The sequence below is a fragment of the Emys orbicularis genome, chromosome 1, assembly GCF_028017835.1.
Source record: "Emys orbicularis isolate rEmyOrb1 chromosome 1, rEmyOrb1.hap1, whole genome shotgun sequence".
In the NCBI taxonomy this organism is placed as follows: domain Eukaryota; kingdom Metazoa; phylum Chordata; order Testudines; family Emydidae; genus Emys; species Emys orbicularis.
The window spans coordinates 325,940,021-325,956,843 of record NC_088683.1 but is presented as its reverse complement, the minus strand read 5'-3'; the positions used below and the strand labels follow the sequence as shown (position 1 = coordinate 325,956,843).

The 16,823-nt window shown below is 42.2% G+C and overlaps 1 protein-coding gene across 1 annotated transcript in view; it reads right to left on the bottom strand.

The window, feature by feature from the left end:
- Window positions 1–16,823, bottom strand: part of ATP8A2 (ATPase phospholipid transporting 8A2) — a 549,272-nt gene that overhangs the window by 205,676 nt on the left and 326,773 nt on the right. The window contains exon 27 of the mRNA XM_065423317.1: window positions 15,955–16,065. Within this exon, the coding sequence (XP_065279389.1) occupies window positions 15,955–16,065 (111 nt within the window). The remainder of the gene's footprint in view (window positions 1–15,954; window positions 16,066–16,823) is intronic.

Here is a 16,823-nt window from a genome sequence, read left to right as displayed (position 1 = left end):
AGGCAGGGCTTTCGCTATAACGAACCCCTGGCTATAACAAACAAATGGCTTGGACCTCAACGGGTTCCTTACAGCGAGGGTGTACTGTATTGGAATAAAGACGACAGAGTAAATTTTTCCCATCACATTTCTGTTAGGGCCAGATCTGTCTCCTAATGATGTCAGTGGCAAAGCTCCCATTGAGTTTGATGTGCAGGACAGGTTTTTAAGTCAATGGACACTAAAAATAGGTCAAAACTACAAATTTGGATCTGAAACCAGATCCAAACTTTTCCAAAGTATAAATATGTATGGGGGTTTTGGCATGGTCATAGGATGACCAGACAGCAAATGTGAAAAATCGGGACGGGGGTGGAGGGTAATAGGAGCCTACATAAGAAAAAGACCCAAAAATCAGGACAGTCCCTATAAAATCGGGACATCTGGTCACCCTACATGGTCATATCTTTGGGGACTTCACGGAAGTTACCTGTACTGTATTTACACAATATAAAGGCTGCATCTAACTTACATGTACATCTTGGGCCTGATTCTCCTCTCACTTACACTGGTTTTATACTGGTACAACTTCACTAAATTGTAGATTCTTGATCCCGAAATCTGAAGTGTTACTTCACAGTCAGTGAGTCCTTGATTGTAGTGAAGTCACTCCTTATTTTCACTGGTCTGAGAGAAGAATCAGGCTCATAATATGTACAGTAAATGATAAAGTGAAGATTATAACCAAATATATCAATTACATTAATGAAAACAGAGCCATGAGTATAAGAGGGCTATCAGAATTCCTAATATTTGGGGGAAGAGCTGGAGTGGTATCCTGGTTTATTGGCAATGTCTATTTTATAAATGTGTGTTGTGTGGTATTGTTTCCATATGCTGTCCCTACATTTTGTAATTTGCTACTTGTATTTGCATTTAATATTATCTTAAAATCTTTAATAAAGAGGGGTTTGTTGCTTTTAAAGATAATTAGATGACAACATGTTTATAGGCCCTGATGCTGAAAGGGGTTGGGCTCCACATGGGAGGTGCTGGACATCCTCAGCACACACTGAATGCAATGAGTGCTCAATGCCTCACAAGATCAAGTGGCCTGTCTTTTCCAGACGCTCCTACAGTAGAACCTCAGAGTTACGAATTGCAGAGTTATGAACTGACCAGTCAACCACACTCCTCATTTGGAACCAGAAGTACACAATCAGGGTGTAGCAGAGGACAAAAAAGAAAATACAATACAGTACTGTGTTAAATGTAAACTACTAAAAAAAAGAAAGGTAAAGCAGTATTTTTCTTCTTCATAGTAAAGTTTCAAAGCTGTATTAAGTCAATGTTCAGTTGTAAACTTTTGAAAGAACCACCATAATGTTTTGTTCAGTTACGAACATTTCAGAGTTACAAACAACCTCCATTCCCGAGGGGTCGGTAACTCTGAGGTTCTACTGTATCTTCAGAATGAATGGAGATTTGGGGCCAGATCCTTGGTCTCACTACATTGCACTGTTCTGGCAGTATAAAGCGTTCATAATGCCAGTTTAACTGGCCAGTGAAGGATTCCCCCAGATTGGAAACATCCCTTGAAGATGCAGAATGGTCATTGCTCCCTACTCCCCTGCTCAACCTCAGTTCCTTGCATAGGTGTTCCTATGCTCCAGCACTCCCTGGCTGCTGAAGTAGCTGCTTAGGGCAACAGGCTGCCAGCTTAAAGCAACCCTAAGGCTGCTGTAACTTACACTGGGTATCTGCCTGGTACTCAGCTGGTCCCAATTTCAGAGAGGAGGATTATAAAGGTGGCATAAACCATCTCTGCCCCCCCCCCCACCACCACCCTTGTAAACTGCGCCAAACACAGCTCAGCCCAAGGAACTAACACAAAAACAGTACACTGAATCTCAGACCCCAAATTCTGCCCTCTGTACATATATTATGTATTTTGTTCAAAACTCTGTACAAGCAAGTAGAAACTGGGTTATAGATTCCTATTATAAATCCCCATATAAAATAAATCTCTCTGGTGGTTAATTAGTGAGACTGGGTAGAAGTGTTTTATTGTTGGTGTTCATTCAAGTGCATTGGAAAAACTATTTTTCAGTGGTACAGAAAAACTATCAGTGCCTGTATTTGCTCAGCAGATTAATTCACTGTCCTACCGACTTTGTGTCATGATCCTGACAGGTCTCACAAACTAAGCTGGGCCTGCTAAATTCACTACTTGGATGGGAGATATACAAAGAAATCCTAGATGCAGTAAGTCTTGTCGGCAAGTTAAAGAGCTAGGTCTTTTGCCTCTGAGTCCTGATCACATCATTAAAAATCTATTGGCACTTTCTTTCTATTACAGACATTAAAGGTGTGGACGTGCCAACTACATTCCAACATTGGCAACTACAATTTGCTTTCCAATGTTTCCTCTATGGTTTTTGAGTTGTTATCCATCAGCTTATGTTCCAACATTCTTGAGCCTGGGCCAGTATATCTGTCTATAAAATGAGCATAATACCTATTTATCGTACTTTGCAGAGGTGTTGTGAGAATGTCTGTAAAGCACTTGGAGAACTTTCAATGAAAGGTACAATGCTCTAGGCTAGGAGTTCCAAGTTTAGTATTAGATTATCAGTATTCAAGTAACATCAAAGTGCCTGATCCTGCAATATCTTATTACAGGGCATGCAGTTCCAACCAGGAGCAGTCCCATTGACTTCAATTCAGACACCAATGAAATGCAACCACAGGTGGGTTGAAATACCACACAGTACTACTATATCACACAACCTCTTAGGGAATAAGTTAAGACTATTTTGTCAAAAGAAGCTGCTTAGTGAAGCAGAGTAGAGTTACTTAGTTTGCTGTATTCACTGGCTTCAATGAGGCCTGTCATGGCAGCAAGCATTAAACCCACGGGGGTATATGTTTCCAGGAGTGGACCCCAAGACACAATTCAGAATGTTGATTGGATTAAATCAAATTAAAGAAAGGTAGGAATACTTCATGAATAGTCACCTGCAACTAGGGATCTATATTGGTTCTGCACCAGCGTAAGCAGCTGACAAGACACAAAAGATGCATTTTAGTCAGGAAGGAAAATTGGGGCAATCCTTATTGACCTGACAACAGCCTATGATACTGTGTGGCATGCCACCCTGCTGCAAGTTATTCCTTGTAGACAGATGGTGCAGTCCATCCAAGAAATTATTAGTAACCGAAGCTTCATCCTGCAAGGCAGGGAGAAAAATGAGTTGCCTTAAACATCTACCCAATGGCCTTCCACAAGGACCAGCCAACAAGTATGTGTATGCTGATGACATCTGTATTGCTGTCACTGACAACTTCCACAGAATTGAAGGGAATTTCAGCTAAGACATAGATACTTTGACCACTTACTTCCAGCAATGATGACTAATTCTTGATGAAACCAATACAGAGGCAACTATTTTCCATCTAAATAATCATCTTGCCAATCAACTCATCCGTGTGTAAGGAAGGCCACTGCCATTCCATCCAGTTGTCACCTACTTGGGAGTAAAACTCGACTGTAACCTGACATCCAGGTCAGGCAGGTAACACCTGAAAATGAAGAGATCTTCCTGTACCAACTTTATACAAAACTATTGGGAACCTCCTGGGAAGCAGACCCTTCAGTCATTCATACATCTGTACTGGCCCTGATGTTTGCTCCAGCTGAATACCAATCTGGTCTAAAGGTGCAGCCACCACGCTCAGCTTGTCAACACTGAGCTGAATTCAGCCACTTTTATTATTAGTGCCTGTTTTAACTATATACCAACCTCCAGTCTATATGTGCTAGCACATATAGCTCTGCCAGATCTTCAACAATATACCACTACAGTTAAGTCTGCTAAGAGAACTGCAAACAGATGAAACCAACCTATTACATCTCTGGATGACTGATGCCCCATTCTCAGATGGGGAACGAACACTTCACCAACTCGAAGGTCTACTCCTACTCAGGGGACTCCTGTGGATGGGGGATGGGGTGATACCACAGCTGATCTCGACACCTCTTTGTGACAGCAGCCCATACACTCTGGGACAAGAGTGCTACTGGCCCTTTACCATGCGCAAATGATCAGTGCCTCCAGGGAGCCGAATATTATGTCCTTACACAGTGGAAGCATCAATGGAGAAACAGTGTCTAGCATGCTAAGTAAATTCAGGAATCCATCACTGCACCTGACTTCTTGTCCTGGACAAGGCTCTACAGGCTACTCCCTGATTTGACCAGAGTTGCCACAACCATGCACCAGTTTGGCCTGGGTTCCTCCCCATGCTGGCTTACTGGTTTTCCCTCTGAGTGTGATGGGGTATCCACTCCCCACAAGGCCCCAAAGGGTTAAGGTGGCTAGGTGGGCCAATTTACTGCATAATCTGCACCTGGGAGGAGGAGCCAGGGAGCAATGAGGATTAATTAAAGAGGAAGCTCAGCTGGACAGGAGTAGGAGGGGCCCATATAAAGCCCAGTAGCTGAGAGCAGAAAGGGACTGCAGAGAGAAAGAGGAAGGCTGGCCAACTGCAGTCACTGTTGGGCTGAGAGGAGGCCACGTAGGAAGTAGCCCAGGGATACAGCAGTAAGATTTAGGATCATGCAGGCTTTGACTATTAGTTGTAGGGTCCCTGGGCTGGAACCCAGTGTAGAGGGTGGGCTTGGGTTCCCCTACCAGTCACTGTGGAAGTGGCACAGTTAAGAGGCAGTGAAAGGGAAGGCTGCCTGAGACAGTAAGTTCCCAGAGATCTGGATACATACCCACCCCCTAGAAAGGGAGAACTACAGTGAACTGGCCAGAGGGCTAAGCCACAAAGTGGGAGCAGGAGAGTCCCGAGAGAGCGAGACTGAGACAGTGTTGAAATGCAACTGAGGGAAGGGGCATCAACCTGGCAGAGCTAATCCCCAGATGTGGCCAGAAGGAGGTGTTCCAGAGATGAGTGAAGAGCAACCTGTGATGCTGGGTCTCTCCCCTCAGATCTTCCCCTGTACTCTGTAGCCACCAGGTGCTACTCCACCCTCTTAATTGGCAAAATGGGAGCACTTGTTCTGGCACAGGGTAGCGGGACCTATTTCATTTACTGGGGCCAGCCACCCTGTGACAGGGGCTAATTGTAAGAAAGCTATTTTAAAATCCAGCACTATGCATGGAAAGAGGTTATATTTGTAATAGGCTCTTTGGCCCAAATATTGGTTTCACTTACACCAGGTTTATATTGGTGTAATTACTATGACAGTAGTAATGTTATTCCTGATTTACACTGGAGTAACTGAGAGCAGAACCAGGTCCTGTATGGCTCTTGTTCATCGAGGTAGTGTGTTTACATCAGTATTTTTCCTCCTTACCATAGGTTGAAACTATGAGATTGGCATTTGGAGGAGAGAGGGGGACTTTTCACCCTATGATTCATTAGTTAGAATAGCTATTTTTAAAATGTATTTGTAAAGTAGCTTCCTTCCTTTTGAAAGTTGTAATATAAACCACTGTCAATGAAATTACTGTCTGACAGAGTATTTGGTGATAGACTCCTGCCAAAAGGACTCACTGGCATAGTGGATCCATTAGTGTGTGATTCTACTTAGGTTTAGAAGCTCTTTGTTGAATCCAAGATATAAGAAACTGCCATGCAAGCATATGTGTTTTAAAATTGGAAGATTTTAGCCTTTTAGTATGAAACAAAGTCTAGCTATTTTCATGCCATTCATTAGCTGAATGAGTTGCATCAGCTGCCATTTACATGAGTGGGGAAGTTAAACATACAGGAGCATAGGTAATATTTAAATACAAAACTAAGGTTAAACATGAGTTTTGAAGCACTTTTCTGTGTTTGACTTTTTAATAAAGTATTTTTTTTAATAGAATGGTGATAAGATGGTCTCTTGTGTGCAGACATCAGAACTCAATGTCTAGGCTCCATAACCTGAGGATGGCCTCTGAGGAGGCTAAGCATTGTAGACAGACCTCCAGATGCCAGCTTGGGCACTCTTCCACCACATGAGTTATTGTCTATGATGCTGCCTTGGCTTACCAGGTCTGGGTCTGTCAGGAGAAGAAGAGGCAGCCGGGAGACTGATTGTAGTTCTTGGGAGAAGGCTGAAGACAGAAGCGCAGCAAGAGGGATTTGTTGGCTGGTGTCTCCAAGCCAGAGAGTCACGGCCAGAGGGCTGAAGGCCAAGAAGCAGCAGAGGCAGTTGCCTGCTGGCTCTAAACTGGACAGTTGGAGCCAAGGGATGCAGAGCTGAAGGCGGGGAACAATGGAGGAGCTTGCTAGGGCTGGAGGGCCAAACCCAGATGAATAGTGAAAGGGCTGCTAGGGGGAGTGAGAGCTTATGTCCTGGTGGGGGCGATCTCCTAGCAGAGAGGCTATGGGGGGTCCCATTTGGAAGAGCAGGGAAGGCCTGGAGTAGCTGTCCTGGCAGAGGGACAGAAGGGGACCAACAAGGAGGCTAGGTGGGGTGGAAGACACTAGAGTGTGGTACAGGAGGACTCCCAGCAGAGAGGCTGGTGGGGGTGCCTGCTGGGAAGAGCAGGGTATTAACAACTATATACAGTGGGTGTGGGAAATAGACTACATTTGTGACTTTTGTTAGAGACTATTTGAACTATGTTTTGGTAAAACTCTGTTGATGGACTAGAGGACAAGTTTACATGCAGTGACTGGGGACTCTGAAAAGGGAAATTGAGGCAGGTGTGCCTGTCATGCCACTGCCTGCCACAGAAGGGCACTCCAGGCAGGGCCATCTTATGACAGTCCCTTTGGTGCAGTAGGATGTATACAGCTAAATTCAGCATGAACTCACTGAATACAGGTTATTCCCTGATCAGGGTTATTGACATGTTCTAATGTTGATATGAATTTACAGTTTGTAACTGATTCTCCTCTAAAACAGTTATAATTCCACTATAGCCACTGAATTGACACCAGTGTAAGGGAAAGTAGACTCTCCCACCTTCCCCTTTGTTTTTACTGAAACAGGACAAGCAAAAATTACTGAATTGTTTAAAAAGAATTCTAAAGAATAAAAATAGCTTCAAATTAACTAACTTGTAGTGTCAGGAAACAAAATAGGGTTAGAGTCAGTTATAATATGACCTGAAATTTTAAAAAATACTTTTGCTGCACACGCAAGGCGAGATTCTGATCTCCTTTTCACACATATCAGAACATTGTAATTTCAGATATATTTTTTTAACAAAACAAAAACACCATTTCTACAACACTGGACTTCACTTAATCTCTCCAGGATGATTCTTCATGATCAGAGTTTATCTAGCCTCCATAATATATTCTGCCCTTCCAACATTAAAATGCATTTCCATTGGTGACAAGGATTAACAAGATACTGGAGATGTGTATTTATTTACTATATAGAATTCCTGCTTTGATAAAGCCACAGTTGAAAAGATTGATTACCAATATATTTCATACACAAGAAAAACACCAATTTAACAGGACAGCATCAACATTTTTCTCTTCTTATTAGCCTCCATGTGGGAATCGGAGCATTTCATACAGAGTAGAGCAAAAACTTCACACAAAGAGACCCACTCTTTGTATTTGTCATATTCACCATGTCCTACTAAGGTATAAATATCTAAGGGATTTTTTAGCTCCAGGCATAATACCTCCCACAAATAAAATATCAAAAGAGATCCTTTCCCACACCAGAGTCTTTTGCAATACGCACTGCTACTTGCAGATGTTGCACTAGGCACTCAGAGATTTTGGGACCTAGCCATGGAGCCTAATTTGTCATTCATAATAATGGTACTTTGACTGTTGAAATATTAACAACTATGCCATCTGTAGGATGTATTCCAGAGTATGTTTAGAAGAAACAAACAAACAAGCAAGCAAAAAAGGTATGTGTTTGATCATTTGTGGTTGAACATTTGAAAAATGTTAAATCTAGCGCTTGAGGCAAACCTTTTAATAAAGATGGACTCTTCTCTAATGATTCATGTGCAGCATACATTACTGCAAGGAAAGGAAAAATAGTATGGATTTATCTTCGTGACTGACTCCTTCAAAACTCGTGGGATTAACATACTAAATTAGGAATCCAAAAACAAGAAGTCAATCATGGATTAAAGTTGAAGAAGGGACTAACCTAAGAGCAATTCAAACAATTTCTTTACACAACGGGGGGTTGCAACATAGAATAAACTGTCAGCAGCAGTAATAGAGACTAGCATTTGTACATTGGTACAAGAGGAATTTGGATACATTTTCAAAGAAAGAAAAAATCAAAGGGTATAGTCACTTCCTAGACACTTTTGGATTAGGGTGATGTGATATGCATAAGCCATATCTCATTTTATTTGAAACAACAATTTGGAATGCCATTTTAAGTATCTGCTTTACGGCCTCCATAATAATTAATTATAGTTTTACTGAATTTTTCTGGTTATTTATTTGGCTGTATTTTATGCTGACCTAGATCTTCCAGCAAAAGTTTTCTGTTACTCCTGGGTATGAAGTTGATAAAAAGAGATTCCATACAGAAAAGGACAACTCTGAAATAAGGACTTATTTTTAAAAGTATAAAAATACAAACTGCTGAATTTTATCTACTTAGGTTCTTATACTGCATCCATCACCATGGTATCTAAGCTTCTTATGAGGATATGATGCTCTAGTTAAAGTCTGATTCATATTATTTGGATGTTCACTAATATAGCCATGACACTGAGTTGTTCAGTGCAACTATCCATTGAGAATAACTTCTTTTCTACAGATGGACATTTACCTATATGAAGACATTTAAAGGCCAGATTTTCAAAAGCCCAAAGATGTATGCAAAAATGTATGTGTGTGAGATTTATGCCTAATTAGTGGCACAACTGCTGCTACAAGTATACATGTAGATTGGGTATTTACACATACAAACTTAAGTTTCCAAGTGGTTATTTGTGTGGGTAAATAACAAATTTGTATACCCAATCATGATAAGGAACTCAATTGTCTGCATACCTTTGTGTGTAGCTCTAGGTTTTTAAGCGATTTTGAAAGTTTGGCCCTATAATTGCATAGCCTGAATATATCTGTATTTTGGATACCTGATAAAATGATGTATTATTATTTAGAAAAATTTGTTACAAAACAACTTCCTATAACTTCAATTATGACACCTATCACTTGAAAATGTCAGACCTGGGTATTTTGTAGTGTCTTAGGGGATAGGCTGAATCCTCTCCGCCATTTTAGATTCCAAGGATGAAATCCTTATGGCTGCTTCTGATAAAAATTAAGATTTTAAAGTGTTTTTACATAAAAAAACAGCATTTTAAAAACAAAATGCTGCTTTAACTATTTCAAATGTGGTTACAGGCTACGTGTTCTATTGGACAAGTCCAAAATGGTGGTCACAAGGAGGACTTCACAGGTTACGCATAACCGAATCTCGTGGGACTCCCAAATCTGACACATTTTTAAAAGTATGTTTATCTAAGCAGTAATAAGTTTAGACTTTTTTTGAGGGCTTAATTGAGTTCCAAATGGGAAAATTATGAGGCTGATGGCTTAGTGCCTTATTCTCCTCTAGCACATTTGTTCACTTTCTCCCTTGCTGCCCTTACATATAGGAAAAAAACCTTATTAAAATATATAAAGCCACCATCGTCAAGTCTTGCCTTAAGATTTATATCTGTATTGACAACTAGAAAACTTGGCCATCTGACAATGGCTAGGCAGATGGTGAGCTGAGAAAAGTGCTATTTATAACTCATTCCTCTTGCTGACACCTCATCCTCCCCTCAGTACCCCCTTCTCAGTTTCTTCCACCTGTTGAGTCTTGTCACAGTCCTAGATTGTGAGACCTCTGATGCAAGCACTATCATTTTTATTTGTTGTACTGTACCTAGTACAAGGGGGCCTTGATCCTTAATTAGGGCAAGTAGGCTTTATTGTACTAACTTAACTAATTTGTTCCAATAAAGGAACCAGCACTCCTTTCCTGTGTAATTCTCTCCGACCTGGTCACTGCCTTCCATATACTGATCAAGGTATCACTCACAAATGGTTTGAACTTTTCCCTGGTATTTCTGATATCTTCTTTGATCTTGCCATGTTTCGGCTTCTAAGCATGACATGAAAGAGGTTCCGGTGACTTTTTACATTTGAAATCAGCTATATATCTATCATAGCTCTGATATCATCAGAGAGACTTGATATCATCTGTAGTGAAATATCTGTTTCACATCTGTTGGATAGATCTCTTATTTCACAAGCTGGTATAAAGCCAGGTAAATAAATAACTGAATGGGATGGAGACTTGTAATGATGCCCAGCTATTTGTCAGTGGAGTCTGTTTGCTGACTTCATGTTTCAGGGGTGATTCTGGGACAGCATAAAAGTGCAGTGTGAAGATTTAAGTAATCTTCTCCTGCAGACAGACAACAGGAATCTAAGAGTGCACCTGGCAAAAAGGCATTTTATTTGGGTTCTGCTCCTCTTACCATCTTGGTCACTTTACAAACAGAATTACCCTCTCACAGTTCAGTGCCTGGCAGAACTGGGAAACTTCACTGCTGATTTTGCTGAACCTGCTCTATGGATAAAGGGCCTGATTCTCACTTATAGAAAGGTCTCTTTGCACTGCACTGGCAGCATAACTGGGCCTTAAGCAAGTGAAAATTACATTTACATCTTCTTTAAGACACTGCCAGAATGGCACATAGGGGCCTTGGGGCAAAGGAGAATCAGACCCAAAAGACTTTTAACTTCCAGGGCTGTCATTCTTGGAAGTTTCATAAGCATTAAAGTTCTCTTCATTTAAAAACAAAAAGCACAAATATTAAATGGGCTCCAATCCAAATCTGCAGAGTACGAGGACTTAATTTTTTCTTGATGTTTTCCCACATTCTCTTTCATCTAAGGGCTCTATTCTGCTCCAACATTTTAGACCTCTTGTCACAGGAGACAGCTTTAATATGCTGCTGGAATGTATGCCCAATGAAATGCAGCTAAACAGCAAGCTTATGTATTTAGAGAATTTAATACAACCCCACCCCCATTCACCAAAATACCATCACACCCCCATTGAACAAAGAAGTGACCAGTGTCAGCTCAGCAGACTCTAGTACAAGTAACACCTACAGCACAAAAAAGGTGAGTGCATTGGCTATTTAGACCCAGAATTTTGTTTTTTGAATACCTTTCCAAGAAGTTGGAGGAAATTAATCACAAAAGCATGGAAAGTCACAGTGTGAGATGATATTGCTAGATTCCTCCTTGTGCTCTCACTAGGTACATTTCTGGGACCAATTTTTAAATCTGCTACTGGTTTTGAGCTATATGATGATCCATGCACCCAGAGATTTTGGAGAAAGGGGGCAGAGGACAACAAGTTCTTCAGACAGTTCTTCATTCTTGGTTTAACCCATATTTGCTCCTCTCCTAACTGAAGCTCTGACTTTCATGCCTGGCTGTACTCAGGCTTCCTCATTGAGAACAATCTCTTATTTCTACTCTAGAGACTAACAAATTTATTAGAGCATAAGCTTTTGTGGGTTACAGCCCACTTCTTCGGATGCTGTAACCCACGAAAGCTTATGCTCTAATAAATTTGTTAGTCTCTAAGGTGCCACAAGTACTCCTGTTCTTTTTGCGGATACAGACTAACACGGCTGCTACTCTGAAACCTGTCATTATTTCTACTCTGTGGCTTGTATGAGAGGAGGCAGGAACAAAAAGAATTACAATGAGACTCAGTATTGCAGACCTGTGAAATTCAGTTACATAAAGCTTACTTCAGGTGTTAAACCTCCAGTGAAAACAAAACACGTAACAGTAGAAAAAGCACAACTAACAGCCCTGTCACTCTGACAGACATTCTCTTCAGTTCAACTCTAAAAAGATTTACTCAGTAGAGTCTTTTGAAAATTAGCTTGGAATGTAATTCAGGTACAAACTCTGGTTTCACTGTGATGTCGAAGAAAAATCTCTCTGCACATGGCAAGTCAAAACAGACAGTGGGAGGTAAAGGCCAAGCTTGTTCAGAGTGTCAGGGAACAAACAATAATACTGCAGCAGCTACTCAAGGGTGTACACCACAGTAGATGGAGGTGGGAATCTCACGAGCTGTGGGTTTTGTGTCACGGTGGAGCTTCTCTTTTCTGTGATCACCACTCCACATAAAGAGTGAATGGCACTCAAAGGTCTCACGCTAGAAATGCAAAACATCACGATCTTCCTTGTGGAAAGCAAAAAGTTTAATTGTGGTCTGGAAAGTGACTCCAAGGATAGTAGCCTGGGGTTGCATATTTGTTGTATCTCAGTTTCCAGGTCAGTTTTGCTAAGTTTATAAATATAATTTTTTTCCAAAGTGCCAGTGCTGAAAAGTCAACATGGCAGCTGAAAATAAAAAATGAGTGCTCTCAAGGTTGGGTATCATCACTAGTATCAATTCTGTAGGTCAGTTCTTGCCCTCAGTTCAGGGCCGGCTCCAGGGTTTTTGCCGCCCCAAGCAGACAAAAAAAAAAAAAAAAAAAGGCCGCGATCGTGATCTGCAGCACTTCCGCCGCCACTCTACTGCCGCCGCTTCATTCTTCAGTGGCAATTCGGCAGCAGGTCCTTCCTGCTGAGAGGGACTGAGGGACCCGCCGCCAAATTGCCGCCAAAGAGCTGGACGTACCGCCCCCTTCCATGTGCCGCCCCAAGCACCAGCTTGCTACGCTGGTGCCTGGAGCGCCGGCCCTGCCTCAGTTACACAGGTGCAACCCCATGGGCTTCAAATTCTGCCTCCACTTATACCCCATTGCCAGCAGCAACTTCCTTGTGAGTGAATCTTACAAATATGTAATGCAGATGTACAGGTGTAACTGGGGGCATAATATGGCCATGCAACAGAAACTACTCATTAACAATTCTGTTATGCAGATGCATTAGCCAGAATGGAATCCAGCTCATTCTTAGCTGTACTGGCTCTGCAGTGCCAACAGAACTAAAAAGGAGTAAAAGTTAATTTGTCAGTGAGGCAAGGAGACAGGACTCTGAATACCCAAAGGAAGCAGATGAGGATAGAAAGAAGAGGCCATCTTTACACAGGGTACTTTCAGAATAGACATGCATTTTAAGCATCATCTCAGGACATCTTATGGTTAAGGCTGCCAGTCTGTCAGGGAGGTCACAGAAATAATGGATTCTGTGACTTTCTGGGACTCAGTGACTTCTGTAGTGGCCAGTGCAGCTGACCCCAGGGCTGCCCAAGCAGCCCCAGCCTCCCTGCACCCTGGAGCACCAGCGGCACCCCAGGCTGCCTCCCAACCACTCCCCCCCCCCAAGTACCAGTGGCACCCTGGGCTGCTGCCCCCTGGGCACCAGGGGCACCCTGGGACCCTGAGCACCAGCAATGCCTGGAGCCCCCCCCCCCCAGCCCAGAACACCAGCAGCACCCCTGAAGTCCCCCAGAGCTCCTAAGATTTAGTCAGGGGTATTTATAGAAGAAGTCATGGACAGGTCAGGGGTCATGAATTTTTTTTACTGCCCTGTGACCTGTCCATGACTTTTACTAAAAATACCTGTGATTAAATCTTAGCCTTACTTATGGTTAGGAAGACCCCTCCCCACAACAAGATGATTTAACAGAAACACCTCAGGTCACAAAGTTCACCACCAATCTTCAGCCGTTCCATGAGTGGATTTTTCAGCCTTTTCACATTGGGGTAGTTATAATTTAGCCCTACAGTATTATACAATATTTTTATTAGCTGTAACAATTATTGAAGCAGAGTCATGTTATACAATAATCTATAAGAATCAGTATTTTTTTTTTTAAAAAAGTCTATGAAATGGAAATAGAACTCCTAGAGAAAGAAAAGTAATTGTGAAGCTGCTAAGGGTATTCCAAACGAAGAGAGGGGAAAAAATACCTATTTTAAAAAAATTTCGCAATGCTCCATTAATTATTCAGCACTAATGAATACAATTATTCTCATCTCCAGCAACACTTAGATCCTCTTACTGAAAACAGTTTTGTAAATATGAGCCAAAAAACTGGATAGAAAAATATTCAATGAGTGAGATCAGGTCATGCTAGAACCCTCCCATCTCCTAAATGCCTTGTCTGAAAACTTTATGAAAATTTCTACACTATGATAAGACCATGCTTGTGAAATATCAGGTACATGGATTTAAGTTTTGGCAAAGACAGAGGACAATCAGAATCTATCTTATAATGAAGGAGAATTTATAACCTTAACCCAAATAAATTTGTTAGTCTCTAAGGCAGGGGTGGGCAAACTTTTTGGGCCGAGGGCCACATCTGGGTGGAGAAATTGTATGCAGGGCCGGGGCAGGGGGTTGGGGTGCAGGATGTGGGAGGGGGTGCGGTGTGCAGGAAGGGGCTCAGGGCAAGGGATTGGGGCAGAGGAGGGGTGCGGAGTGTATGAGGGGGCTGAGGGAAGGGGGTTGGGGTGCAGGAGGGGGCTCAGGGCAGTGGTGCGGACTGCGGGAGGGGGCTCAGGGCAGGGGGTTGGGGTGCACAGGGGTGCAGAGTGCAGCAGGGAGCTCAGGGCAGGGGATTGGGGTGCAGGAGGGGTGCGAGGTGCAGGCAGGGGGCTTAGGGCAAGGAGTTGGGGGGCGGGGTGCAGGAGGGGTTCAAGCTCCAGCCCAGCGCCGCTTACCTAAAGCGGCTCCGGGGTGGCAGCAGTGCACACCAGTGCCAGGGCAGGCACCCTGCCTGCCTGCCCTGTCCCCGGACCCGCACCGCTCCAGGAAGCGCTGCGGCCCCTGGGGGAGCGGGTGGGAGGGTGGAGGGCTCCACGTGTACTGCCCTTGATGCACCTCCAGGTACCTCCTCCGAAGCTCCCATTGGCCGCGGTTCCCCATTCCTGGCCAATGGGAGCTGCAGGGGTTGGTGCCTGGAGGCAAGGGCAACGCACGCGGAGCCCTCTGCCCCCCCCCCGCACGGGGGCCGCTTCTGAGAGCGGTGCCGGGCCCGCGGCGCCATGGGGGGCAATCCCGTGGGCTGGATCCAAAGCCCTGATCGGCCGGATCCGGCCTGCGCGCCGTAGTTTGCCCACCCCTGCTCTAAGGTGCAGTTGGAAATGATAGTTTGACTCTTCAATACTATGGCAGCTGACCACATGTAGTAAATAGACTTTGAACTGTATTGGAAATGATGAACTCCAAAAGTAGAGGTCATTCAGATACATATAAGAAAAAATGGAACATGTTTGCTGAGAACTTCTGTTCTCCATGAGAATAATACATGCATAAAAATTAGGGTGACCAGTCAGCAAATGTGAAAAAATCGGGACGGAGGTGGGGGTGAAGGAGGTAATAGGAGCCTATATAAGAAAAAGACCCAAAAATCAGGACTGTCCCTATAAAATCGGGACATCTGGTCACCCTAATAAAAGATTATCAGACCCTGAGGGAGTCAGATATGTACACAGACCATGGTATGATTTATTGAACAGTAAAACATTTCTGACCTACTGTCTCCTGTAATCTACTCTAAGTGGCTGGCTAATTATAAGGTTCTCATTTTGTTGTTTATTATCCCTCCCTCTTAGCATCTATTTATTGGAAAGAATGAAGAAAAACCTTCAACTATTTTTTTTAAATGATTTTGAGCACTGGTTCAGCAACACAGAATTTGCCATACCAGATAAGATGAATGATCCATCAAATCTAGTATCCTCATGATGTAAACGGCCAAATGTGCAATAATGTGCATTAGGGAATGATTCTTCCTGACCATTGCTACTATCAGTTTACACCTGAAACATGATATTTGATTTCTCCCAAATCTTAACAGGCATAACTACACATAGTATTAAAGGTCATAAATGTATCCAACCTCTTTTAAAATCCAGCTTCACTATGTGACATCTTTTGGCAGTGAACTCCACAAAATGAATATGTGTCATGCGAAGAGAGCATTTAATTTTAATTTACTAATTGCAATTGTTACTGTTTGCCAAAGTCCATCCTCTTGACTGTTCTTACCTCAATAATATACAAGACCACATTCTTGTAGAAGCAATACAATATGCATTTGGTCACTCGATTATAACTCCAGGCTCCATGGACTAATAATAGTTTCTCCAAGTAAGAAAACTAGAAAAAGAAAAATGGACATAAGTAAAAATAGCCTCACATTTTACAACTCTCTATACAAAGTAAATAAAATTTAGATCAGTTATTAAATCCATTCCAAGAACTTCCTTTCCATGAGAGTAATTTTGACAGATTATTACCCACAAACAAAACGTTAAAAAAAATCACAGCAAAACATTCCTTTTTTGGAATAAATCTTTTAAACATGATTCCATAAATTTGGTCTTCATTTGCTTTAAACAGGAAGAAGCCTTCAATTATTATTACTATCCTGATAGAAAAATGAGGCAAGGTTAACATAATAGGGCCTACTGGATTAACTATAAATGTAAACTCTTATTTAATGGCAAGAGAAGATGACTGTGTTTGAGGGTTTAATAATAAGTGTGTGGTACAAGGCTCTTCTCTGTGTTTTAAAAGGAGCAATGTGGTAATTAGAAATGTTCTGGGCTAAAATGGAGACTCAAGGTAAAGTGCTGAAAAGAGAAAAAGAACACTACCAGCTTTTGAAAGAAGATGGGAACAAATACATTTTTATTAACATTTACAGTTCACTGGATAATAAATGTGGTCATAATATGAGCATCTAAAACAAGTAGTAGATTCCTTTTCCCCCCTTAAATAAACCCAATTAGTAAATGAATCTAATGTGTATGGAAATTGGTGCCTAATAATACTGGTTTGAACCACAAAGATGACTCAGTTCTACTCCTATTTAATTCAATGGGATTTCTCACATTGCCTTCAATGAGAGCAAG